At 45.9% G+C, this 26,506-nt stretch overlaps 1 protein-coding gene across 5 annotated transcripts in view; it reads left to right on the plus strand.

Moving 5' to 3' along the window:
• Positions 1 to 26,506, plus strand: part of ARID1B (AT-rich interaction domain 1B) — a 736,193-nt gene that overhangs the window by 561,103 nt on the left and 148,584 nt on the right. For all 5 annotated transcript variants that reach the window (XM_085611434.1, XM_085611437.1, XM_085611436.1 and 2 more), the window contains one exon: positions 5,392 to 5,481. In XM_085611434.1, the coding sequence (XP_085467560.1) occupies positions 5,392 to 5,481 (90 nt within the window). The remainder of the gene's footprint in view (positions 1 to 5,391; positions 5,482 to 26,506) is intronic.

The following is a 26,506-nucleotide window of genomic DNA, read 5'->3' on the forward strand; positions in this document are numbered from 1 at the left end:
ACATTTTTGTTGTTATCTTGCTGTTGAAGTAGTCGAGACCTACGTTTTCATGCTGAGTGCTGCAAAACGCATCTCTGATTCCTAAAAAAGCAGGCCTGTCCTGAGAATGCAAAGGCCTGGCCGATTACTTCTTATGACACGAATGCGCCCATCATAGGTTGGAATGGAGACAGGCTCCCTCATGGGGTTTAGTGGGGAGGAAGCCAGGAAGCATCAAGTTTATTTTTAGCATTTTCATCTTTGCATGCCCGTGACTGATCCTACTGCACCCCCTGTCTGCTGCTGATGAAATCATCACTTTTGGCTTTTGTGCTGAACACTTGACTTGAGCTTTCCACTTGTCATCCAACATGCTCTACAGTGTCCGCTTAGGGTTTTAATAGACCTTACACTGAATTACTTTCAGGGCACAAGTTCTCAAAAACAGATGTGGGGGGTACTAACCAAGGTTAGAAGTATATAAGTGACAACATTGAATGTGACATCACAGTTCATGACATCAAGACATGTGACATAGCACATGGCATCAATGGAAGTGGACTCCCAACCCGATACCTTACGGGATGCGGCATCACAAGAAGTGACATCAGAACTAAAGACCTCACACATATGTTTAGAAGGTCTATCATGAGTACATTTGGGTGCGTTGCAATATTTAATACATTAGATTTTGCGTCCTGGCTCTGCCAAAAAGTGACGCAACCCCAATGTAAAATTTGTGCCTCAACATATACATTTACTCCCATATTTATCAGGGTTTTGCGTCACCCTGCCACCACGCAAGGGTACACCAGAATGACGCAAAACTTAACTAAGGTTTAGCAAGCAGTGCAAGGCCACCATGCATGGCCCTGAGTGGCTTGATAAATCTAGAGTAATGCAAAGTAGTGCAAATCACTGCCTTGCGTTACTCTGCAACAGAGAGGTGTGCCATGGGTGGTGCGTGGGTGTTCGCACGCATCCACCCAGTAGCCTATGAGAGCACAAGGCATTTCCAACTGAGCCTCTCACTTTGTTGTGGCAATGTATATTACACAGTGGCAGTCATCGCCGTGTACTTATAGTTAGGCCAGAGTTTCCATTGGAAGAGCATTTTTTGTTATACTAATAACTAGCTCCGTTTGATGAATCAACACAAACTACCCCCAAAAAAGTTCATCCACATCAGCTCCTTCCTGGAAAGCTTTTGGTTAATTAGTCATGCGAGGGACTGAGAAAAAGGAAGGAGTGGGGTCCCAAAACATGTTTTCCCCATGCAGATTCCCATAAGAGTTTTAAGATTAGTTTTTAAAAAAGTGGCTGAATAGAATTACACCATATTTGGTAGAAAGCTAGACCTTTACTCAGAAAGCATGCCTTTTTGATTTTCGTCTAAATCCATTCTGCCATTTTTGACAAATTAGGGTTCAAAATTTAGTGATATCTGGGCGGTTGGTCCCACAGTACTCACAGACTTTTAATTAAAAAAAATAGTGATCTGATTGGCCAAGAAGATTTTTTTCCCCAGTCAGCCATCTTGGTCTTTTGGGGCCAAATAATCTGATTGGCTGACCACCGCTCAACCAGAGATGTTGCGGTTGCCATTATGGGACCATTATCAGTCCTCATTTCCTGAAACTGAAAAAACAAGATATAAGGGGGTGTAGAAGTGTACCCTTACCTTCTTACAGTTATGGGGAGGCTTGCAAGCCCTCCATACACCCAAGCCTCCTTAAGTAGCCTAGCTCCTACTGCGCATAGCCTTCATCCTGTGCTCAGCTCTTCATGGAGGGCCCACTCTGACACCCAAGACTGTTTAAGTGGCCAAGTTGCTACTTCGCTCAGACTTCGTCATACACACAACTGTTCACAGATAACCCACTGCCGCTATACTCTCAAGGCCTCTTAGATGGCTAAGTCTCTACTACGAACAGGCTTTGCCCACGAAAAAATTGTTCGCGGTGAACCCACTCCTTCAGGACACTATTGGCCATCCAATAGGGAGTAGATGGCCAAGTCTCTATTACGCATAGGTTTTGTCCTGTACTGAAGCCTCCACTGATAGCTGACCTCTTATGGGGAACCAACAAGCACACAGGTGCTGTTCATTGTTTGCACCCTGTACACTACCCTTCACAGAGAGCCAACTCCCCCTATACACCTAAGCCCTCTTATGTCGCCAAGAACCTATGTTAGAAATAGGGTTTCTCAATGTCCGAGTATGCACCCGGTACAAGCAGGAACCACCACTCTGGTCAGGGTAACCTAGATGCACACTAAAAGATAACCTGTGCTCACCCTATGGCAGCTTGTCACAGAGCAGTCAGGCTTATCTAAAGAGGCAATGTGTAAAGTATTTGTGCAAAACACACACACACACACATGCTAACACAGACACACACAATGAAAACAACACCAAAAATACTCCACACCGGATTAGAGAAATAGAATATGTTTCTATGAATAAAACAAATCCAGAACTATAACAATGCAATAAGTAGAACCAGATTTATGAATTTTTAAAGAGTAAATCAAAATGAATTGCTTAGAAGCAAATAGAGCTTAGGGGTTACTTGAAGCCCCTGGACCAGGGTAAATCTAAGCCTCAGGCCGACTGCAATGGAGGGCAGGCCAGCTTTAGGACTCACCAGGTCCAGCTGAAAAAGTACCTTGCAGATGGAGGAAGTGTTGATGTTGAAAACTCATTGCATCGGTTCAGGCGATGAAGGCTTCATCGATGAACCCCTTAACAAGGAAAGCAATGCGTTGACGTCGAGTCGCACTGTCCATTGTTATCGAGCTGCACAGTCCATCGAACTGATGTAGTCAATCAGCTCCTGCATTGGCTTTGAAGGGCAATGCGTCAGTTTCGATTGGTGCAAAGCCGTCACTGTGTCGATTGTTATGGTTCTGCACAGAAGAAGCTCACTTTCAAGGACCCTTCAAAGTGAGGATTCAAGGATTGTCACCTTTGGCAGGGCAGGACTCACAGATGGGAAAGTCCAGGTGCTGTTGCAAGGTTGAACAAAATCTTAGATGGCCCTGAGATTTCAGAACAGGAGCAAGCCCTTGGAGGCACTCTGGGTCAAAGTGAGATGGTTCCACTCCTTGTCCTCAGCAGGGCGGAGAGCAGCAGGGCAGCACAGCAAAGCAGAAAAGCAGTTCTTCCAGAGCAGTAGTCAAGCAGAGTGACAATCTTTATAGCACAGCAGTTTTCACTCCTGGCAGTGTTCATAGGTCCAATAGTGTACTCTCTTGGTAGGGTCAGAGACCCAGTACTTACACCCAGTTGTGCCCTTGAAGAGGGGGTGACTTCATAGCAGGCACTTGAAGGGCACAGGTCCCCTTTTCTTCCCAGCTCTGGCTCCAGACTCAATAGGGGGTAATCAGTCCTTTGTATGGGAAACAGGACACTGCCAATTCAGGTGTGTCAGCTCCCCTCTCTCGTCCTGCCCAGGAAGAGCTATCAGAATGCAGATGAGTTCTCTGTTCATACCCACCCTTCCAGTGTTTGTGGCTGTCTAGACGGAAGGCACAAAGTGTAGCTGTCACCAACCCCAGACGTGTATTGGAGACGGGCTGCAAGGCACACACAGCAGTAAGAGAAGAGAAATGTCCACTTTCTAAATGTGGTATTTCTAAAACAGTAATGTTAAATCCATCTTTACCAGTAAAGAGGATTTATCAGTACCATTTCAAAGATATGACACATGATGCAACTACTCCTTTCTAATCGGGGATTACAGCTTAAAAGTGCATTAAGGAATTCCCTATGCTAGTTTATGAGAGGAATAGGCCTCACAGTAGTGAAAAACGAATTTGGGTGTTTGTCCCTACCAGGAAAAGGTTAAAAGTACGTGTCCTGCCTTTTACTTACACAGCACCCTGCCATTAGGGCTACGTAGGGCCTGCCTTAGGGGTGATGTATGTGTAATAAAAGGGAAGTTTAAGGCTTGGCAAGTGGCTTTAAATGCCTAGTCGAAGTGGCAGACAATTGCATGCTCAGGCCATGCAATGGCAGGCCTGAGACAGGTTTGAAAGGCTACTTGTGCGAGTTTGCAGAATCAGTCCTGCAGGCCCACTAGTAGCATTTAGGTTACAGGCCCTGGGTATATGTTGTACCATTTTACAAGGGACTTGCATGTGAACTAAATTTGTCATTTGGGTATACACCAATGTTACCATGTTTAGGGGAGAAGCACATGCACTTTAGCACTGGTCAGCAGTGGTAAAGTGCTTAGCATCCTAAGGCCAACAAAACAATACAGCAAAAAAGAGGTGTTAAGCATGCAAAAGGTTTGGGGGTAGGCACCCTAAGGATGACGGAACTAACACCGTACTTATCATAGCCATCAACCTGTACCGAACCCTTTGTTGCTGGCTGACCTCTCATGGAGAACCAACCACATAGGGGTGGGAAAGGATCTGTTGCGCACTGTGTTCACCCTCTGCACCACCCCTTCATAGAGTGTACACTTCCTAGCCCCCTTAAGCCCTACTATGACAAGGTGCTATCCTGTGCACAACCCCTCAGTTTTGTCATAAGTGACGTAATATGGGAGGTAATAAGCAAGTTACAGATAGTGCGCTGAACAATAACTGACGGATTTCAGTGTTTTTTCAGATTGAGCATGTTATGTTATAACTGCCATTGTCAGCTAACTCCAGCGACCTCCTCTCTCTCTCTCTCTCTCTCTCTCTCTCTCTCTCTCTCTGTCTCTCTCTCTGTCTCTCTCTCTGTCTCTCTCTCTGTCTCTCTCTCTGTCTCTCTCTCTCTCTCTCTCTCTCTCTCTCTCTCTCTCTCTCTCTCTCTCTCTCTCTCTCTCTCTCTCGCCTATGGATATTTGAAAACAGATTGAACACCACTAATTTGAATATTTACTCGACCACATCTATAAGTGGTTGCTAAAGTTTACTATCATACAGGGGTCCCTGTAACCAGCAGCTATTTCTGGATATAAATGTGCAGTTGCCCATTACTGCGCCAAGACGTCCATCCTCTAACCACAACTCTATTGGAATTGGCCAGTTCTGTACTGATTACATGTTTCACATGCAATGTTTATTAAAGTCGCACAGCCTGCGGGTTAGGGTGGTGTAAAGAAAGTGCATTTCTCCCTGATACCATTAAAAAGCTGTGTTTTGGAGATAGGGCCAGCAGGGGGTGCTAAAATGAAGCTCCCATTTATGATGAAGTATTTTTTGTAAATTATTGGGTCGTGTTGGATGGATTAAGAACCCTACAAAGCATTTTGCACTCTTCAATTATACTGACAACATGTTATAATGCATACTGAACGGTGTAAGCGATCTCTTAATTTTGAGGGCATTTTGGAAAGTGAAAAATAAGTTTATTTAGTTGATTATTGTAATTAACTCTGTTTTCCTGTCTTCTTTCTGTGCCTTTTCTAGGTAGCCAGATACCACCTCAGACGCCCAACGTGCAGTCCGAATCCAACTCACATCCTGCCCTGAGCCAGTCACCAATGCCGCAAGAAAGAGGTGTGTAAAATATTTAGTTCACAGTTGCTAGACGTTATTATCTTTTTTAGGTCAAGCCTATAGCGGCAGCGCACATGCGCTGCTCGCTTTGCGAGGCATGCAGTAATGGAGTGGAAGCTCCGCCCATGTTTTAATTGGCTGGTGTCCTTGTCTTTCATAAATGCTGCCGTCTGATTGATTGAGGCTTGTTAGTCCCTCCTTATTATGGACATGTCGTCATTTGTATCCTTCCATGGCTACTGGCCCCTTTACTTTGAGTGTTGCATGGCATGTTCTATTTAGATTGTGAGCACTATTTTCTTCCCGTGCCTGCGTAGTCCTATTGCATTGAAAATGCTTATTTTTTTTACACTTTGATAATGAGCGCAGCCTCTTCACGGGCACCACGCTCTGCAATGTAATTGGGATTGCATTGTAAATGCTTGTATTGCGATGCTTGCTGATCATGCTAAACATTACGCCATGTTTCTGTAAGGACAGTACTTAATAGCGAAACCGTCTTGAGCAAAGAAGCAGTCAGAGGCAGTGCTGGCCTGTCCATGTCCCTCCCTGTTTACAACTCTACACTTTTACCCAGGCCAGCCTCCCAGGGACAGCCGCTGTCGGAAGCGTGAGGCTTCCAGCATGTTGCCGAGCTGCTCCTAAGTCCGAAGCAGCACTCGTGCGCCCAGATATGTCTTTCTAAAAGTGTCTTCTCTCTTTCCTGGCTTTCATTAATAGCCCAGGCATTTGACCAGGAGTGACATAGTTTGCCGTGGTTTTTCACATAGAAAATTTTAAAGTGTTGGAGCCCCCGCACCATGTGCACTGCCAAGGTGCGAAATAGTGTCCTCCTGTCCAGTGGCTACCCGTGCTACCTGCTGGCGGGAGCGGCGGCGTTTCAGTGGCTGGAGCAGGGAGTAAACGCTGAGTGAGGTTAAACACAGGACCAACCACCACAAACTCGACTTCCTGTGCAATTTTACATGTCTGCAGCTGAAAGATTTGAAGCTTCTTATTGAGGTAATGAAGGTGTGACAGAACCAAATTCATCGAAGCTGCCCATGTTTGGTTGACGCAGACAAATTGATTGTATTGTAACTGCATTTATATAGTGTTTCTAAGCCCTGGCGAGGCGCTGAAGCGTTTTCTGGATGGCTATCACGCCACTCCTTGCCTTTGTTGGAAAACTATCTGTCAAATGGCCCATACGGGTAGTGTCGATGTTGTCCACGTGGACAAAAGTTCTGCTCTTGTGTTATCATCAGGCTGGAGGCACCTATGCGTGAGTTTCAGGCGAAAAAAAGTGAGAGATAGGATACTGAATGTTAGGAAATGCGTCGTGCAAGCTCTCATGCCCGCTACCTGCCAGTGGCGTAGCAAGTCTTAATGCTATTGAGGACAGAAATATCAGGGCTGTAATGGGCCCCTCAGTGTAAAGGGTCCTGGTGCCACTGCACCTGCTGCACCATTGATAGCTATGCCCCTGATACCTACCTACCATTTGATGTCAGTCTGATAGTGGTACGGCTTGTTCAGCGTAGGTTTTGGGCAGGTCCGACAATACTTGGTGGGGTTTCATTTATGTTTTTTGCCCTGTGTTACGTAGCTTGCGATTGTCTCTTACGACCTGCAATATTGAAAGGTAATCAAATTTAATGGAGTCACATATCAACTGTGAGTAGTTTACCCAGGTCTGGTTTTCACTTTACATTTTGATAGCTGTAAAGTAGTTCTCCACTATAAATGTGGGATTGCACATACGATGTTGCTTAATGTGTTATATTGTATGTTATTGTGTGCTGTGTTCCTTTGCTCTCATAGAGCTTCCGACTAAGTTCCCCGGTACTATGGTTCTGCAATCCAAGCTGTTACTTGAGTGAAATAGTTTTAGTAAGAGCAACAATTTTTGAACTGTTAGTTTTTTAACTCTTTAGTTATATTAAAATGATGTGATTAGCACTGGAAAGCCAGCACATCTGGAAAATGTCCCAGTCGTTGTCTCAACAAATGCATCTTGGGCGAGAATAGTTTGATGGCTATAAAATGTGGTTAAAGGAGACTTTGTGAAGGAGTCATGCCTGCTGAATCACGGTTATTAGATGGCGACTGTGTGTTATACTTCTTCTTTGAGGCTGTATTTATAGGGTACGTTCTAATAAGTCGACATGGCTAGAAGATCTAGAGAGATGTATGAAGTTACGTCCGGTTTTCTGGTACTTGCATTTTTACCAGCTGCCATTAGTGTGGCACTCTGTCTCCCACAATAGTAGCTTAGAACTACCTGTTTGGTTGGAGAAGTATGTGATTTTGGGATATATCATGTGGGAAAAGACTGGGTGAGAATCAAGACAACTTGAAGTGATCTGACCGTGTTGTGGTGGAAGTGCCCTGCTGGTTTGTGGCCCATGGTTAAAAGGCATGTTTGACACATGATGGAACATGTGCCATGCAATTTATTTTACCTGATGTTGTTGAGCTCTCTCCTGGAAGATGTATTAATCATCTTTCGTGTTGTGGTTCAATAGTTTTGAGGTTGTCTGGTGGTTTCTTGGTGGATGCTCAGATATCACTTAGTTTCCCCAAAAATCTAAAAAGACTTCTGTTCAACTGCCTTTCAAACAGCCCGGTGGTTTTCTAGTTTTCTTACGTGGATGTGGCTGTAGTTCCACAGTGTGCCTGCTTGGACTGAGAGGCAGTGTTGGACTGGCCTGTCAGGCACTCTGGTACTGCCAAATGGCCCAGCTTGAAAGGACAGTGTGTGGGCTATTATTGGTCCCGTTACCGCCACAGGATCAAAGGAAACGAGCATTTACAATGCAATAGGTCTCGCATTTACGCAAGTTTGAGCTATTGACATTGTAAATGATAATGCCTTTTATTTTTGTTTTCGTTTTTAAAACATGAATAAAAGACATTGTCATTTACAATGCCAATAGCTTAAACTTGGGTAAATGCGAGACCTATTGCATGGCAAATGCCCGTTTTACCTGTTTGTGGCTCACATTCAGTTGTAGCCCATATCGAAGGTGTTTTTCCGCCAGTTCACATTTGTGTACCTTAAAGACTTATTCTGGCAAGTCTAGATTTACAACCACAAATATGCTTCCTGATGAAAGCAAAGCCCAAAATACCTGCCCAAAAAACAAATACTCCAGATCCCTTTTATGATTATGAAATTATTTGTTTAATCGACTTTCCTTCAGTCCTTTTAGTTCTGTCGCAGCCACAGCTTTATCCATCTTCCAGTTTCATGATATACAAAAAAAATCATACTAAACCCCATTCAAATGTCCACAACGAGGCTTTCTGTCAGCCCTCTTCACCCTTTTATCTATGGAATTATAACTCACAATTTGCTTCCACTCACCACAGGCTACCACATGGGACAGAGGGTCACTCCACTAAAGCCATTGGCTCTCTTTACTGTGAGTGATGGCATTTTGCTCTTGCACATGTTATGTCATTACTGTTTGTAGAGCGTTCATCTTACCCAGAGGGTGCCCATGCGCTGGATAAAGAGGTTACTGTGCTAACCGAGTCTGTGATCTAGGAGTCCAGTCATCAGTTTCTTTTGGAATACAAGGATTAAGGAGGTGGCTCTGATGTGTGGTGGGAGGTTGTTCTAGGCTTTGGATGCACGGTATGAGAAAGCACGACTGCCAGTCTTTAGATGCAGGATGTGTGCAAATAGCAGGCCGGCAGAGCGGGGTTTCTGTTCTGGGTGTGAAAATGGATAAGACTGTTGTGGTAAGTGGGACCTATATTGTGCAGGGCTTTGTCCGTGCTGCGTGTGTGTGTGAGGAGCTTGAAGATTGCTTTTACTGCGTGTGTGTGTGAGGAGCTTGAAGATCGTCGTTTACTCGAGTAAACGACGAATAAAGCAGATTTAATCACCACATGGCGTCGTCCTTCCTTGAAAGTTTCGAGTCTGATGCGTGATAATAGACCTGATTGAGCTTGAGTAACCGGTGACGACGACGCGCACTCTGGTTTGGTGTGCGGTGGCTGCTACTCAAGCACAGGAGGATAAAAAAAAAAATATATATATATATATATATATATATATATAATCCTCACCTGTCCCGTGTGTGCCTGCATACCCTTTAAAACTATAGATGGAATACCAACCCAAGCTCAAAGCTACTTCACTAACACTCATGGACCTGGTTGGAGAAGGAATAATTTGACGTCGTCGGGTGTTATCTGAATAATGGGCTATGAAAGAGGGCTAAAAATGTGCATTTACGTGGTAATTTAGGGTTTAGCAGAAGTGGGAAATCCCTGTAAACCAGCAGATCGCCCAGTTCGCCAAACCCTTGGTTCCACTACCTCATCTAGAAATGTCGAAATGTTTCTGATGATGGAGCCTCAGCTGGGCCCGTTATAGTAAACCATTAGCCAGAGGTCCTTCTTCTATAGGGCCACTGGTATCTGAACATCTGAAGATCTGCCCTAGTCTGTTTGGGGCTGCCAAAAATCATTTTCCTGCCTGGGGAATAATCAGGAGCCGTAGCTTCCTCTCACTTGGAAAAAACGTTGTGCATCAGGGCCATTTACCTTTTTTTTCCAGAAACTCCTGCTTTGGGAGATGTTTCTGTAAAGCAAAAAAATGCAGGTCAGACCACTGTGACATTTAGTCCTACCCAGTATTACATTTTTGCATAAAGTGCTCCTTCCCTGTCAGGGGGAGACTTTTCATCAAAACTTCCTTGCCATTGTCTCTGTAGTGGTTTGACTCCCTCTCCAGGGGTTTAAGTAGGGTGAAAAAAGATGTGTGGGGAGGGTGGTCTCCAAAAGAGCTGTGGCCTATGTAATAAAGGGTGTAGCTTTAAAATATAAACTAATTTTTTGTGATTTTCATAGTGTGCACAAGACCAGTGTTTTGGTCCCTCGCTGTGCTTTGTTGTTGCACCCAGATGTATAGCACAACAACTGGCATACCCCTAAAACCAGCCAGGGCTATTGCCTTTGTCGGTGACTGTTAACTGTTTAAGATGAATGAGTAACTACAATGATTTTGTAGTAACTTGTTGATATTGAAAGTGTGTTAATTATGAGACTGTGAATTAAACATTACTGAGGCAAGTGGACGGCGTAGTGGCCTTCAGTGTGTCTCAATCACTCGCGTTATGTGTGTTCTGTTAGTCATGTATGCCCTTTTCCTCTTCGCATCTCCTCCATCTATGTCTTAAACCTCATCTTTGTTTTTCAGCACGTATTCTTCACTCTCTTCTGAACGCTCTTCCTTGCGTCTCCTTCACACCACCATCCCCAAAATTACAATGTGGCCACTCACCTGTAAGCACAGAATTTTCTTTTGCTTTCTCCCTGTCACTATTTTCAAAGCTGCGTATCTCCTTTACACACTTTTGCACAGAATCTCAATTGCAACTGACATACTTGACCATTGGGCTGTGCAGCCTGCAGAGTGGTCAGGGATTGGATGACCATCTATTCAGAAATTCTTTTTGACCCACTGACGGGCACTGTAAGAAAGACTCACTGCCTTCAGCATTAAACCCAGAGCTCTCAATCGTGACCAATCGTGAGTATTATGCTACTCAAAAAACAAATATAGAAACGCATCATCCTGGAAATAACAAGCACTCTTGGGCAGTGCAAGAATGCAAAACATGTGAAAAACTAACAAGAGTTTCAAAATAAGTCAAAATACTTTATTTCCAAGAAATACATTCTTACAGAAATATATACACAATTCATAAACATATATTTATTTTTAGATAGCCTAAAGCAATTCATGATTATATATTTTAACCCCACATACTTACCATTTATACAATTACAAACATATAAACATTAGCATTTCTCCATACAATGACTCAATATAGTTCACAGCCCAAGAACTAGCATATATTTACAACACTTTAGAAAACATAAAACGAATTTAGCCAATGACAGACAATTCATATTGCTCCAATCCTCATTTTTAAAGTGCAAAGTAGCTTATCACAACTTCAATGATTACTCTTAATCATGCTTCAGTTTGAGACACACTTCTGTCCTCTAACATATTCCTATTAGGAGATCTTCTTATTGCAATTAAGATTTCCTTACTAAATAAAAAAACACCCATACCAACCTGATATTAAAATACAAAAAAAGTGATGAAATCGCTGACCCTAACTTTTGCCACCTACATAGTTGAGAAATCTCTCCGTGTTTTGCCTGTAAAGTTATATAAGGCCTTATAAGGAACCGTTTCAATGTCTGTTTTTAATTTCTACTGGATCTGAGACACGAAGGGGCCTGGCCCACTTAAAGCCCTGAGCCTGTCCACCAATCTTAAAATGATTTCAGTAATGAATTTATTACACAAAAAAGGAGCAGGCTAACTTCTTCAGACCCCAGCCAGGCATATTCCCCATTAGTGGATATGAACGCCACACCGTTGGGAAACACCGCCTCGTTAATGGGCCTCAAGCAGCCCTTAAGTATGCTCCTTCTGCATGCAACAGGATATTTTGGGGATAATGTGAGTGGACGATACTCGTTACCCAGCACAAGTTAATGTGCTGTTTGACCTATTGGCTGACACAAGAGTTTAGTTTAGTCCTTCTAGGCTGCACAACTTTGCCAAACATTCTTCTTTTTCGTCTTTCATGACTTATGAAAGGTTTACATGCAGTTGTGGTATTTAACTGCAAAATAAATACTAAAATCTAAGTGTTTTTTTATTTAATCCTTGGTCTCTGTGCTTTAAAGAGTTTCAGAGGCCTAGGCCAGTTTGTCATTTCATATCCAGTGTGGTTTCTGTCGGACTTTCAGGCCTCTGGCACAAATGTGGGTTTTGCAGAACTGGTTTTTTCGTAGACCAGATACTTGCATACCTTACGTTCTTTCCTTTACTTTTTTTGTTTTGTTTTCGTTTCTGGCTGCCTGTCCAAAAGCAAAACACGAAAGAACATGACTTGGAGATATTCACTGAAGGAAATGTGCTTGGATCTGATCCAGAGCAGGCAGTAGCATGCTGCAAGCGGAATGCAAGAATCTAAAATTATATCACAGCCTTGAATACCTAATCCGTCCACGAGACTTGAGCTGCTGGCATTTGAATTACATATGAATGCCTATAGTGTGTTATATGGCACAATCAAGTATTTTTCTGCTGTATATCCATGTATTTGTGTTTGTATGCGCTAGAGCGCACACAGCAACCCGCAAAAACATTTTTTTTAAAAACAATTTTATTAATAATGAAAGGCAGATATGTCAGACATTACAGAGTTAGCAGTGGCAAGGCAGACAATACGATAGGACACATTACCAATGATGTTCAGCAAGAGAATACTTCACACAGAGTCCAGTCCGAAATCATGGCAGTCATAACAATAGTTACATCTTTACAGAGGTAGGAAGCAATGGAGAACAGATGCATGGTATTTACACACTGGAGTTCTAAAAGTGGCCACTCGGTGACTAGGACCCCTCTACTCCATTCCGTATATCCAACAGTGTCCCCTTCTCCCTTCTCAGTTCCACCGTGGGAGAAATACAAATATCACCCCGATATTTATTCCACTTTCCCCATTTACTATCCCACTTTTTGGGGCATCCTCGCCCTTTAAACACCGTCTTTTCGGCCACCATGGCATAGTCCATGTCGGTCACCCAGTCTCTCACCTGTGGCAGCACATCAGATCCCCACTTCCGGGCAATATTACGTTTGGCTATGGTCCACCCCATAGTCACCCATTATTGTTCCGTCTGGGTAAGGTCTGTGGCGTCCCAAATATTAAGAAGGCAAACGTTAGGGGAAAGATTGAATGGGCTTACCGCAGGCCCTGGTGAGTTGCTGAGTGATATCTGTCCAATACGTTTGGATGAGGGGGCAGTCCCAGAGTATGTGCGTGAAGGTACCAGTCTGGTTGCAGCGTCGTAAACAAAGTGGGTCCGGTCTTCTATCCAATCGAAACAATAGCGTTGCATCAAAGTAGACCCTGTGGAGCACCTTAAGCGGAACCAGTCGGAGTCTTAGTGGAATCGCCACCTCCCTAGGGGAAGCGAGCGCCGTCCGCCAGTCATCATCTTCCATCTCCCCCAGGTCGCGCTCCCAGCTCCCCCTCAGTTTCAGCATTGGGTCCGTCCGATTGTTCACTAATTTCTTGTACGTAAGGGATATAGCTTTACGGTCCATGAGATCTAACAACAGGCGATCCTCCAAGGAGGAGGAATCTGGAAGGGGAGCATCCCCGGGAGGGCTGAGTCAATTGCGTGGCTGATTTGTAGATATCTAAAGGTCTCAGAGGGAGCGAGGTGATTTTTCGTTTGTAGGTCTGTAAACGGGGTAGCCTTAGTGAGGCGGTTATGCCACCCCAGCTTACGCTGGACTTTGTGCCATACCTCCACCGTGCAAGCCATGGGGCCGGTCAGCCGCAATCTACGATGGTTCGAATAGAGTGCCCTGTTGTATCCCCCCCTTCCCCAGCAGCCAGCGGTCTGTCCGGAAATTAGGGTCATCGTGTGGACCGAACGCCCATCTGTTGATGGCTGCCAGCTGCGATGCCTGATAATAAAGGCGTAGATCCGGCAGACCTATACCCCCATCATACCACCCCATAGTAAGTTTAGAGACGGCCATCCTTGGGGGCGGCCGTCACAGAGCAGCTCCCGCACCACCCCTTCAATTTGCGAGAAGTAAGAGTCCGGGATCGGGTGAGGAGCGTTTTCTAGGGCATAGAGAAAGCGCGGGAGAGTGAGCATTTTAAACAAGGAGGCGCGCCCCAGCAGAGTCAGGGGCAATGACCTCCAATGCATGACGTCCGACCTCAAACGTTGCAAGGGCTTCTTAAGATTTCGTTCATAAAAAAGATTAGCATCGGGAGTGAGAAAAATGCCCAGGTAATTAAAGCCTTGATCAACAACTTGAATGTCATACCCTATAGGGCTAGATGGGGGAGTCACTCCTCAGGGCATACATTTGACATGTGGACCAATTCATCTGATATCCCGAGTGTGCCCCAAATATGTGGAAAATGTGGAGAGCCCGACGCAGGGATCGTGCCGGGGAGGCCAGATACAGTAAAATATCGTCCGCATAGAGCGATATCCGATCCTCGTGGTCATGAGTCCATTTGAGGCCTCTGATTTCGGGGTCACCCCTCACCCAGACTGCCAAGGGTTCCAACACCATGGCGAAGAGAAGTGGCGATAGTGGGCAACCTTGCCTTGTGCCCCGTCAGGGGGGAAAGGGGGCCGAGCAGTGGTTATTGACCCGAACATGCGCCATGGGTTGCCGGTATAACAACCTGATCCACCCGATCAGCTTGGGGCCCAAACCCATACGGGCCAGTACCGTGAAAAGGTAGCCCCAGTCTACTGTATCAAACACCATAGTGGCATCGAGCGACAGCAAGACTGCGTCCTCCTCAATCGTGCCGATTCTTTCCAACACCCCGTGGACACGACGGAGATTCCTGGCCGTATTTCTACCAGACATAAAGCCCGACTGATCTGGGTGGATCAAATCGGGTAGGTATGGGAGCAATCGATTGGCCACTAGTTTGGCGAGGATTTTCGCTTCGACCGACAACAGCGAGATAGGACAGTAAGATTTGCACTCTTCCGCCGGCTTGCCGGGTTTATGAATCACCACTACGGCTGCATTACGAATGTCGGTCGGTAGCAGGCCCGATTCGTAACATTCGTTATATAAATTTAATAGGTGGGGCGCCACCCTCACCGCCATGGGTTTAAGAAGTCCGATGGGCATACCATTGGGGTCCATCGCTTTGCCCGACCGGACGTCCGAGATTGCTTTTTGGACTTATTCCATTGAGAAATCCGCGTCTAGGTCATCCCTATCTTGCGGCGAGATGCTCGACACTTCGATAGTGGCTAGAAGGTCCGTCGCCCACGAGGACTCCGAGTACTGTGGAACCCGATAGACGTCTTCAAAATGCGCAGCAAACGCGTCGGCGATCTCCTGGGGGTCTGTGATCAACGCGCCATTCGAACCCACAGCATCGCAGTCACCGTCCAAGGTTGACCCAAAACGATCCTGAACTCTGTACCCATCACATGAGAGAGTACCATTGTCCATCACACCACTGCCACTCAGAATATTAGCGATGCCAGAAAGTTCACTGCCCAAAGAACACCAAAAAAAAAAAAAAATTACCCCACCTCGTAAGAACATACACCTTCCTGCCGGACGGGACTAGAACCGCCCGCCACCCAAAACATGCAGAGTACCTGTCGCCCACCCATATACAACTCGAGGGAACGTGAGCTACCCCCCTCCCCATCCATCCACGATCAGTCAGAAGATGTGTTTTCCCTCGGCCCGGTCTCTCCCCCCCCTCCCCCCCCCAAGAACGAAGCACAATACAAGGGCACAAAGCTGACCCTGAACAGTTATTTCGTGGTGCCCATAGTCCGGAACACCGCGACCGCATACCCCAGAAAGAGAACAGTCAACATATGGCTGAAACATAGCAGACGAGACCGTCCATCGAAGTTACCGGGAGGCCCATCGATCGCCAGGGTCAGTCCACTGGACCAGGGTCAGGTACTGGACTTGTAGACCAGGAGTCACCCCTCATCCCCCGCCTGAAGTGGCGCCTCAGCAATCCCCACGTCCGGAGGCCTTGTATTCGAGACCACTCGTGGAAGAGTTCCAGAGAACCCCAAGGGGCCAGGACCGACCCCATGCAACCTTACCATACCGCAGCTTAGCGTCCGCCTGTATGTCCCTGGGAGTCGGTGTCAGAGTGTGGAGGAGAGCGCCTCTGTTGGCGCCAATCTGGTACGTCATCAGCCGCTGAGAGCCCCTTCTTCGTCTTCCTCTCGACCGTGCGCCAGCCCTCTAGCCAGTCCCAGGCATCTTCCGGACGAGTGAAGAACCACGATTTCCCATTGGCTTCCACTCTCAGTTTGGCAGGAAACAACATGGTGTATTTGACTTCTTGTTCTCAGAGGGCCCGTTTCACGTCCAAGAAGCTACGGCGCTGTTTCTGTACACGCAGAGTGTAGTTCGGAAAGAACATGATCTTGCTATTCTCAAGGGTAAGCGGTGGGGCATCTCTCGCCGACTGAAGTATTACATCCCGGTCCCAGAAATTAAATACTCGAGCAAGGAGAGGACGGGGGGCGCACCCGGCTTTGGGCGCCCCACGGCTCCCGGTGAGCTCTTTCAATCGTAAAACATTTGGAGAGGCCCCTAGGTTGGAGATGTTTAAGGGCCAGGTCCTCGACAAAAAGGTCTGCAGCTCTGAGCGTTCCGGCACCCCTAATAATTCGGACATTGTTGCGCCGCATTCTCCCTTCGTAGTCGATCAAGGCCATTGCCTCGTGGGAGGCTCACAATTCGGTGACTTGACTCTTGAGCAGTGCAGTGTCATTGGCCAGTTCCTTTGTGGTGTTCTCTACTGTGGCCACCCTCTCCACTACCTTCTTCATGTCTTCCCGGATCAGGGCCACATCAGTGGGGACTGTGTCGATTCTCACCTCGAGAGAGGTCCGTATCGCCATGATGGCCACGAAGAGATCTTTATTCGAGGGTTCCGCAGTGTCACCTGGGGTCGCCGTCTCTGTTCGATATTCGGTCTGCTGTTACTGCCAGGAAAATTTCTCCAGCTTGGATTGGGTCGCAGTCCGGTTTGTACGCCCGGTGGCCATGTTTCTTATCACCACAGCACCACTTGGAGTCAGGGCGCGACCGCTACTCCCCGCCGCCTGCAGTGAAGACGTTCACCCGGCCTGTTGGCTTTCGCAGAGAGATGACGGGGCTCGCTTGACCTTAAGCTTAGCAAGGGAGACTCCATACACAAGTCCCTTGGCGGTGGACGACCAACGTGGGAGCCGGCCTTAGCGATCAAGGCCACCACTCCACTCGCCCGCCCCGTGTGTCCAATCCAACCACAGGGGTCTCACACAGTCCCTGGGCAGCAGTACTTCCAGACAGTGGGACGGTGGCAGCAATGCCTAAGCGTAGTGACTATCTCCGCATCCCCCAGGCAACAGAACGTCCCACCTGAAATGGCGTGCTTCAAGGCCACCGGCGTCCCCAGAGTCTCTCCGCAGGGTAGGGTGTTCCAGCAGTACACAGCAATCCGTCGGCGCCCACTCCGGGCCGCTTCAGACCGTTCTTGGGTCGGGCGTTCTTCCAGGGGGCGGTAGTTAGGCCCAACGCCCCCAGGCCATCCCTCTGATGTCGCAGGCAGCAAGCAGGATGTGTCTCGGAGGCGGCACTCCGTGGTCAGGGCCGTTCTCTGGGCCGTCCCGGGCCCGACCCAACGCACGACGCTGGGGCCGCCGCAGCCTCCGTCACCACTCACCAGGCCGTGATACCTCCGCGAGGAGCAGCAGCACGATGGTGCGCACTCGGGGTCTCAACCGCCCACTCCTGGACAGCACTGAGTGCCGGTAAGGCGGTGCCTGGTCACTGGTCCAAAGCTGTCCTGGGTCAATACAGGTGGTCTATTTCATTCAGGCCCCCGGAGAACAAGCGTAGGCCTCAGGGACTTCGGCCCAAGTGTGCAAATCACCCTCAGCGCGCCGACGATAGCACCTCGGGAGTCATTTGCCGCAGTCAATAGGCCCACGTCAGTCCTAGGGCCACTGAGTGTCTCGGGTGCAGCCGCTATGCTCCGGGTGGATTGCAGCATCAAATGGGCAATATGTGGCATAATCGCGGAGCTCCGGAGGGATAGGCCGAAGCCGCGGTCTTGCGTGGCGCGGCCCTGCTGCGTTGACACACCCTCCGCTGGGAAGCACCCAGCGAGAGCCCAGTCCACGGAGCTCACTCAGGACAGCATCGTCAATTTGCCGCAAACTTGGCCAGGATGTCGCTGGGCACCACTGCGGCCCCCCAAAGAGCACCAAGGCGAAGATCGGGCCGGCGAGAATCAGGTATTGCAGGATGGTTTGGGAGTGGCGCTCCGGAGCAAAGCTACCGAGCAGCCATTCCCGTTGGTGGTTAGCCACGCCCCCGCAAAAACATTTGTTAACCTAAGTTATGAATCTTTACTTTCACATCAGTATCAAAGCAACTTTAAAAGAGAAAAAAGTCACATGGTCACATAAGACAAATATTAAATTATCGATCCCCTAACTAATGACCTCATCTGTGAAATTTCAGCAGCTGAACTTTGACAATTATCTACGCTGAGAAGGTAAATACACATTATTTAACTTATATGATATTTGCAGGGACATCCAGGTATTACCTGTATTGTAGACTTGTAACTACATTTAGTGTGTTTAATGATAGTAGCTCGTGGGCGCAGGTCCAACAACCTCCATTATGAATTTCTTTCTGCAGGGACATTTAGTGATACTGCAGTCTAATAATCTTTCATGTCTGTGAAGATATCTGTAAATTGCAAGGTTAATTGAAGCAGCCTTTCTCCTATTATATGTGCATGTATATCATATCTGATACATGCAGATGTGCGAAGTGTAGTATGCCATTTATTACTGTTGTTGAGTTTAGGGAGTGGACATGACTCGGGAGCCAAGAGTAGGATGTAAGGGGTTAAATTTGTTCCGTATGAGAAACTCACTTTGAATAGACCATGTGACTACTGGAAAAGCTGTTTTCCTGTGTAAAGTAACTGTCACATGCAATCTGTGAGGCAGTAGAATGTGTTTTGCTCATGGCAAATTTGCTGTACTGTGGTAATGAACTAGAATTTGGCCTTCACACTTTAGTGATAAATCTGTGAACATGATTGTGTTCGTGCAGTTACTTTAAGTAATGTGTTTTTGGCAGTAGCCACTGCTACCAGACTTGGGTGGCGGGGCAGGGAGATGCAAGGGGGATGACGAAAATAGTTAAAAAAGCAAAAAACTCACCTATGATGGCCGGCACCTCTCCTCTGTCCTCTTCTTCCTGTCTCTGGTCCTGCAGCAGGATGTAGGAAGCGCCCGGGCTCCCAGGCTTCCATGAGCCTGTCACAACGCTACAATGCAGCATTGTGATTGGTCTGAGCATTTGGTTCGGCGCTCAGCCAGAGAATGGGGGCCTGGGCATGTACCCAGAGGTATGGAAAAAATATGCCATTCTGTGGGGGTACTTGGGTTCAATAATGTTTAAGTCGGAGTCCACAGAAGTGTTAACAGGTCACATTGCAGGCGGCAAGTCAACTAAGTATACTAGAGCAATAGAAAGCGCCGAACACCTTGTCAAAGATATGACCTCTACTTTACAACTGCCTCCTACATTACATGTGTAAACAGACCCCTTCTGATCTACTGCACACATCCGGGAGCAAGAAATGGCTGACACGCAGACATGTACGGGTTGCTTACCATGGTCTTTCTTTGGAGATGATGTTTTAATTGTAAATAGTAAGCGGAATACTGGACTAAACTCTTTGGTTATCGGCAAAATAAAACAATAGCAAACGCTTGGTTGTACAGTCAAGAATGTTGAATTTAGGGGGGGAAACGCTTTGCATTGTTCAAAACACCTTCAGTCGGTAAAAAGGAGAAGTGATTGAAGCTGTTCTGTTTAGGGTGCCACTAATAATGGGCAACGATTAGAAATCTATTGGTTAGGTTTTGTTTACATTTCATAAATAGATTATTAATAAAACAATGGACAGTAGTCCGAGCCAGTCGAATTATGTAATTCCCTGGCTGCAACTTTTACTGCATAATTATACTAGTGGCCATGACAATGGTAAAGCACCGCACTGTTTAGGGGCTGCCCTTATGGTGATGAAAACCATATTTCCCACGAACATGTGAAGTATTTAAATATTTTCCATATTTCACTGGTCCCTGTGAAATATGGGATTTTACACCACTGCATTTTGGGGCAAAGCAAGCATACCCAAACTTGTGCGTATATAGGTTTGTGTGTATAATATTCCTTCAAGAGAAACGACGTTGTGCACTTTTATTGGCAACAGCAATAACAACGCATTTTAGCCATTATAGTCTTGATAACAGTGCCTATAATTGGTCCTTTCAATATTTTCTATTGGGAGAAATAATGAATGTATAATTGGGAGAAATATGAATGTAGAATTTTCTTCAATGTGGTTAAAGCCAGCCAAAGTAAACTCTGTTCTCTTTCTATGTACTTTTTCGAGGCTTCCTTAGTCTGTTAGTGCTTACACATCTGGGTGGGATCAAAAGTGTAACATTCTCAGCAAATCAGAACACAGTTTTACTAAATGTCCTATTGCCATAGCGTCTAAGCACTATCCCACTAAATGAATATTGATTCGGCTCACTGTGTGCTAATGTCATCCGGAGATGAAGAACAAACTGGTTGCATAAGAAACAGCTAACTATTATGAATGAATAGGGTACGTTGAGCTAGTGGAAGGACTTGACAGAAATACAGTTTTGTGACCGTGCTAGGTAGATTTTCATCAAGAACAGTAAGAACGTCGTCACTGGAAATAAATAAATACGACTCTGCTTGACCCTGTGCAGCAGAAATAACCGAACAGTGAAAATACAGGGAGAAGACATTCATTTTGAAAAAGATGGCGACAAGGCACACATTTTCCTTTTTAACATGAACTATGAAACACACTTCTATATGTCATAGGAAATGAGTTTCAAAGACACTATATCAGTGTGTACATGTGTAATCAAGAGTAAAACCACATTCTTCATATAGTTAATGATGCACAAAACACAAATGCACAAAAACTCTAACACTTCAGCATGCATTGTTTATTTGCAATGCACAAATGACACCTGACGAATCTCCTTGCTTCAAGCTCATATTCCACCTATTCCTAAACATACTTGTATTTGGGTGTGCTCTTGGTCTAATTAGTCGGTTAATGAGCTTACTATAGACATCTGTGTGCAACCTTTAAGTCACGGATTTGAATTGTGGCAGATCCACACATAATGACATCCTTCCAAGGTCGATAACATTCCAGTTTAGGGGGCTCAATCAAAAATGCTTCACCCTGAGCCCTGTCAATGCCTGTGACAGCACTTGTCCTCGACTTTAATTTAATTAAAACCATTGCATTTTGAGACTTGTACTTCTGGTCTACTTTTATAAACCAGCTATGGTAGCAAACATGAGAACTATTTTGCAAAAGAACATCCGAGAAGCGCATATATGGCGTGTCCTTGTGACATGTAGTTATCTAGCAACCTTGTATTGACACCCATTGCTTCTCTGAGTACTGCCTTGCAGAGGTTTTTCAATAGATTTGGATATGCGTGGTCCTATCAAGGAGGAATATCATTGCTGTCCTTTTTGATCTGGAAACCATGCTGTGGAGATTTCAACATCATGTAGGTTAACTTTGCTTTCTTGGCAAATTTGTATCCTGGAAATTTAAGTTTACTCAGCAGATTGATCTTTTATATTCTTCCACCCTTTGTTTTAAAAATAATTTTTCCTTGAAAAACCTTCCTCGTGTCCAGCTGAAGAGGAATTCATCCATCTAGATGTTTCTTCATTGGCCTGCGGTGAACCAAACTCGCTCAAATGAAGCTTCTGGAACTTCCATGGTCAGGTGGAGAACTGACCAGGTAATGCTTATGGTTGTCCTTGGACACACATCTGCCAGTCACCTGTCCTAGTCCCAAACGTTTCTACGGGTATTCATCCATTAATGGAAGTTCTAGTCATGCTGCAGCGTTGGACTGTGGTTTTCCACCACGTTATGTTGCACAGATGAAGCTGGCATTCGATTTTATTGCCACCACCTCCCGTAGCTTTATTGTGCAGATTTGGCTCCCGTTAGTAGATAATGTGAGAACATAAAAATGAGGGGAACATTCTCAACTGTACACATTCCGCACTGAAGCTCTAGCCCTCTGCACGTTGCTAGCGCAGTCCCTCGTCTTGAACTCTTCCGCAGAACCCGACTGGCCTAACTTCATTACTGACTATGCAAAATGATAACCTTGGCTACTTCATTGAGTGTGAAATGTGTTAATTTCGTTTAATTTCAAAGTTGTCGGACTGTTAATCCCTGTCCTCTGCCTTTGCATTCACCATACTGGGAACCAACCTTGACAGTTCCATGGTCCTGTGCTCTCTGTGTATTCAGCAGGCCACGGCCTTCCACCCTACCTGGGCAGTTTTATGACACAATGAAGCTCATTATGCACAGACGTTATTTATTAGGTCAAGTGTGCACGGGTCAAACTTAATTTAAACAAACTCCTCCCGTAATTGTTTTCCCTTTTTAATTTTCGCAGCAGTGCATACTTAAATATTCATGACGCTGCTGATGGGCTTCTAAAGGCCTGAAAGTGATCCGGAGTTTCAAAACCAACCCAGGTTATTTAACCCTTTTCATCTAATGCACCATCAGGGAATCGTGCCATGAAAGCCCCAGTGTACTGGAATAATTAGAAGATCGTAATGAGGATTTAATTAGACCTTGAGATATGCTGAAATGAGGCCGCTGAGAACTTTCCCTGTTTGGACATGGATTGCAAGCAGAATTGATGGCAGCGCGGCTGCTGTGATGTTGCGGGAAATATATTCCGTTGCTGGAGGCGGTTTCCTGGCACCATTCTGTGCCTGTCAGATCTGCGTGGAAGGTACGCGCAGTGAGAGCTTCTGAGAAGCTGGTGAGCAGCACATCTTTCCTATCCACTGCCGCCTCCTAACGCCCTCTCTTGCGTTAGTCCTTCCATATGGTACTCAGAAAGACTACCACAATTCTAAGCTGCAAAATAGTTAGGCCTGTGCTAGGGGCTTGCCATCTGATCAATTGTTCCTGGTCTGAGGGGCAAGGAGTAGGAAAGGAAAGCTCTGCTGAAAGGTTGGAAGAGTTGAATCTTGAATCATCAGTCCATACTCGGTTGGAAAAGAAAGATCTTTATTGCCACATTCCACGGGCACACCATCTCCTCCTGGCAGCATATAGTTCCAACTGCCTCCCACAGCCACCCAGTTTCAAGTGCTCGATTCCAAAGCTCCACTCTTGTGTACATTAAGGTGAACAAAACTCATGCATCTAAAACACCTCCCCACTTTAACCTTGCAACTAACATAGAGTATAGGAAAGAGGAGAGGAGGAATAGAGGAAGCTTGGATTGAAGAAATCGAAACAAAAAGGAAACCGAAGAAAGATCTCCACCGTCTTCACAAGCCACCAAAGTTCGATCCATACATTTAAACTCCAAGCGTGCAAAACCCAAGGACAATGAATACACTTATAACTAGACTGTTGAACTGTCAGGGTCCATTTGCTTATGTAGTGTCTACCTAATGAGATCTGAAGATATCAAGAAAAAAAGTGAAGTGACACTTTTGAGGTGACTTCAAATATTTCTACTTACTGGGCAATATAATTTGTAATGAGTGGGTTAGATGTGGAGAGATTTGTTAGCCGAACACTGTGAAGATTGTTTTAAATAAAAAGTAAAAATGCAAGTAAATCCATTACCATATTATACTCCCCCACTGCCCCCCTGGAATTAATTATGTCCGGAAGTGGTAAGCTGGCCACTGAGTCTGCCAGAATATTTTTGTTGTGTGAGAACCACTTGGGCCAACGCGTAAGCTCCACAGATGCTGTAGCTGATTACCAACAGCTTATATCTTACAGTCAGATGGAGGGGACACATCAGTGACCTCTAACACAACCCCTGTCCCCCAAAACCTTCAAAATTATTCCGAAGGGACAGCCTGACACCCAGTTTTGTTGTTTGGTTAGAATATCAAATCGCAGGCCGTGTTTATTACATAGTTATAACTTTCAGAATTGCATATAACAGTACACATCACTTAAGGTTGTGGCAGAATGATTTTTCTGTGTACGTAGTCTGCTAGACCTGTAGTCACCTACAACTCCAATATCTCCCAGTGGATCAAAAATCATTTTTATGAACTCATGGTTTGCCCTTCGACCTGGACCTTTCTGGACCCTCTAAGGGGTCCCATCCCAGGGCAGAAAACCGACTATCCCTCTTATGTGAATCCGTGTTCTCTTTACACCCCAGAGCAACCCTGCCTGTCACTACAACACCTGACAGAGAGCTAGCCTGGGCAACTGGGCCATGTCTTGGCCCCCTGGCTCCAACTGCATCCTCCAGCCACCCCAAAGGGCCTCTGTCACCTAGTGCAACTATGCTTGTGCGGAAATGCGGGTAAGGGCTACAAAAGCAACCAATCCAACCCCTGACAAAATTGCTGCATCTTTACCAATTGCTATAAGCACCCCCTTTGTGGTCCACGTGGCACTGGTGTTCTCTGTGCCTTAATCCCAGTGATATGCTGAAGGACGTGAAGTGTCCCCACTAACCATGAATTCACCCTGCCATAGGTCAGCATGTTTCAATTACCATCTGGACTCCCCTAAGCAGCACAGTCACTTTAAAGAAGAATATCAGCACATTCCAGTGACCTGTCATGGCCTACTGCGGAAAAGATACACCACATCAGGGAGGAAAACTTTGTCCCCCTCCCCCGATGTAAACATGGAGATTCATCTAAGACTATGTGTCTTCAGAAGCCTGTAAGTTTTCCACTCAGGTGCTTGCAGATTCTTTAAAGGCCTGAAATGCACAACTGCCACACCAGACCAGTCAAGGGAGTAGGTAGAGCTAAAAACTGCACTAGGAAAACCCATAGTTAACCTAGCCATTTAGTAGTTTTCTAGGTCCCGTCGATCATGCTCGGCTCAAACTCCTTTAGTCAAATTTTTCCCGTAGCTGACTCTTAACATCAAACACCCTCCTGGCCAAACCAACTCATCCTGAAGTTAGCTTCTTTGGCATGCTCAGGGAAGTCACTTCTCAGGCCGTACTCATCCGGAAATTATCTTAACCTGTAATGAGCGAATTAGGCTGAAGTCCCCTATTTGCTGTTTTCTTGTTCAATGGCCACAGCCTCCACCAGGCGGAATCACCCCACTCCCTGGCTCTGTGCATCTGGAGACCAACTGTAATTACCCAGCTTTGAAGCTTGCCGTGATCCAACCCGAACTGCTCTTACGTGGCATGCATCCACTGGAGCCATGCACTTTAATGCAAACAGATGAGGGGGAAAAAGATAACATCAGTGTATGTTATACCTTTTAGATATGGTACAGTACGGTCCTTTGGACCCTAGAACAAGATTATCTCCCACTTCCAACAGAAGAGGTGTTCGTCACCATTCGTAAACCCAGTTATGCTACCAACCCGTGCAGAAGGAACAATAGATGTGCAGTATTACACCCCATATACCATACTTTTTGAGAAAAACCCTGCACTACCACCAAGTGGTAAGTGGCATTGCAATACCTCAATGAGTGAGGAGTGATTTAACACTCTGTTGCTAATCATTGTCAGTGCTTATGACCGATTCGCTTAAATGCCCACTCCTCCTAATTATACCCATGTCCAGCAGAACCCACAGCGTCTGCAGCCATCCCAATCCAGAACATTGTGTGCTGAAGTTGGAATCTAGAATGACTCCATACTGAGCAGTAGTTTAAGGGACTTGACTTGTCCCCATGTAAGTGACTCTCCTTCCAAGGGATCCAAATGTGCCACACACGAAAGAGAAAAGAACACCAACCCGACAGGAGGCAAAGACACCAAGCTGGTGGCCAACATTATCCAGATGTGCGGAACTGTCCAGTTCAACTTGTCAAGGTCATACAATATGCACCACCAATAGTCTAGTGCTATTGTCACTTTCTTCCACGCTGCAGCATCACTCAGCTGGTTAATCCAACGCAAGTTCATAGACTATTGTCTCAGACAGTGTCCAGCACAATTGATTGGCAGCCAAGTTTTGTGAATAGACAACAGTTGGCCGATACGGATTATAGAATGATATATGCTAATTGAGGACAGCACTCTTTTGTTGCTTTCTACCTATCTTCCCTATGAACTGGCAAGGTGTACCTGCCAGACTATCAGATAGCTGATCTTGCATAATGGAATCAAAAGCAGGCAAAGTGAGATTGAATGCCCTTAAAATCCTAATAATGTGTATAAAACGTCCCCAGCGATCATTCCTGAACTGACCCTCTTTGTTTCACCCTTAGAACATCAGAACCCCTGGGTTAGGAGATAAGGAATGATCTAGCCATTCCTGTATACTCGACTGCAGCACATATGGAAGATGAACTTAAGCCTAATGTTTGCC

Source organism: Triturus cristatus, chromosome 6 (genome assembly GCF_964204655.1).
Source record: "Triturus cristatus chromosome 6, aTriCri1.1, whole genome shotgun sequence".
NCBI classification, from domain to species: Eukaryota; Metazoa; Chordata; class Amphibia; order Caudata; family Salamandridae; genus Triturus; species Triturus cristatus.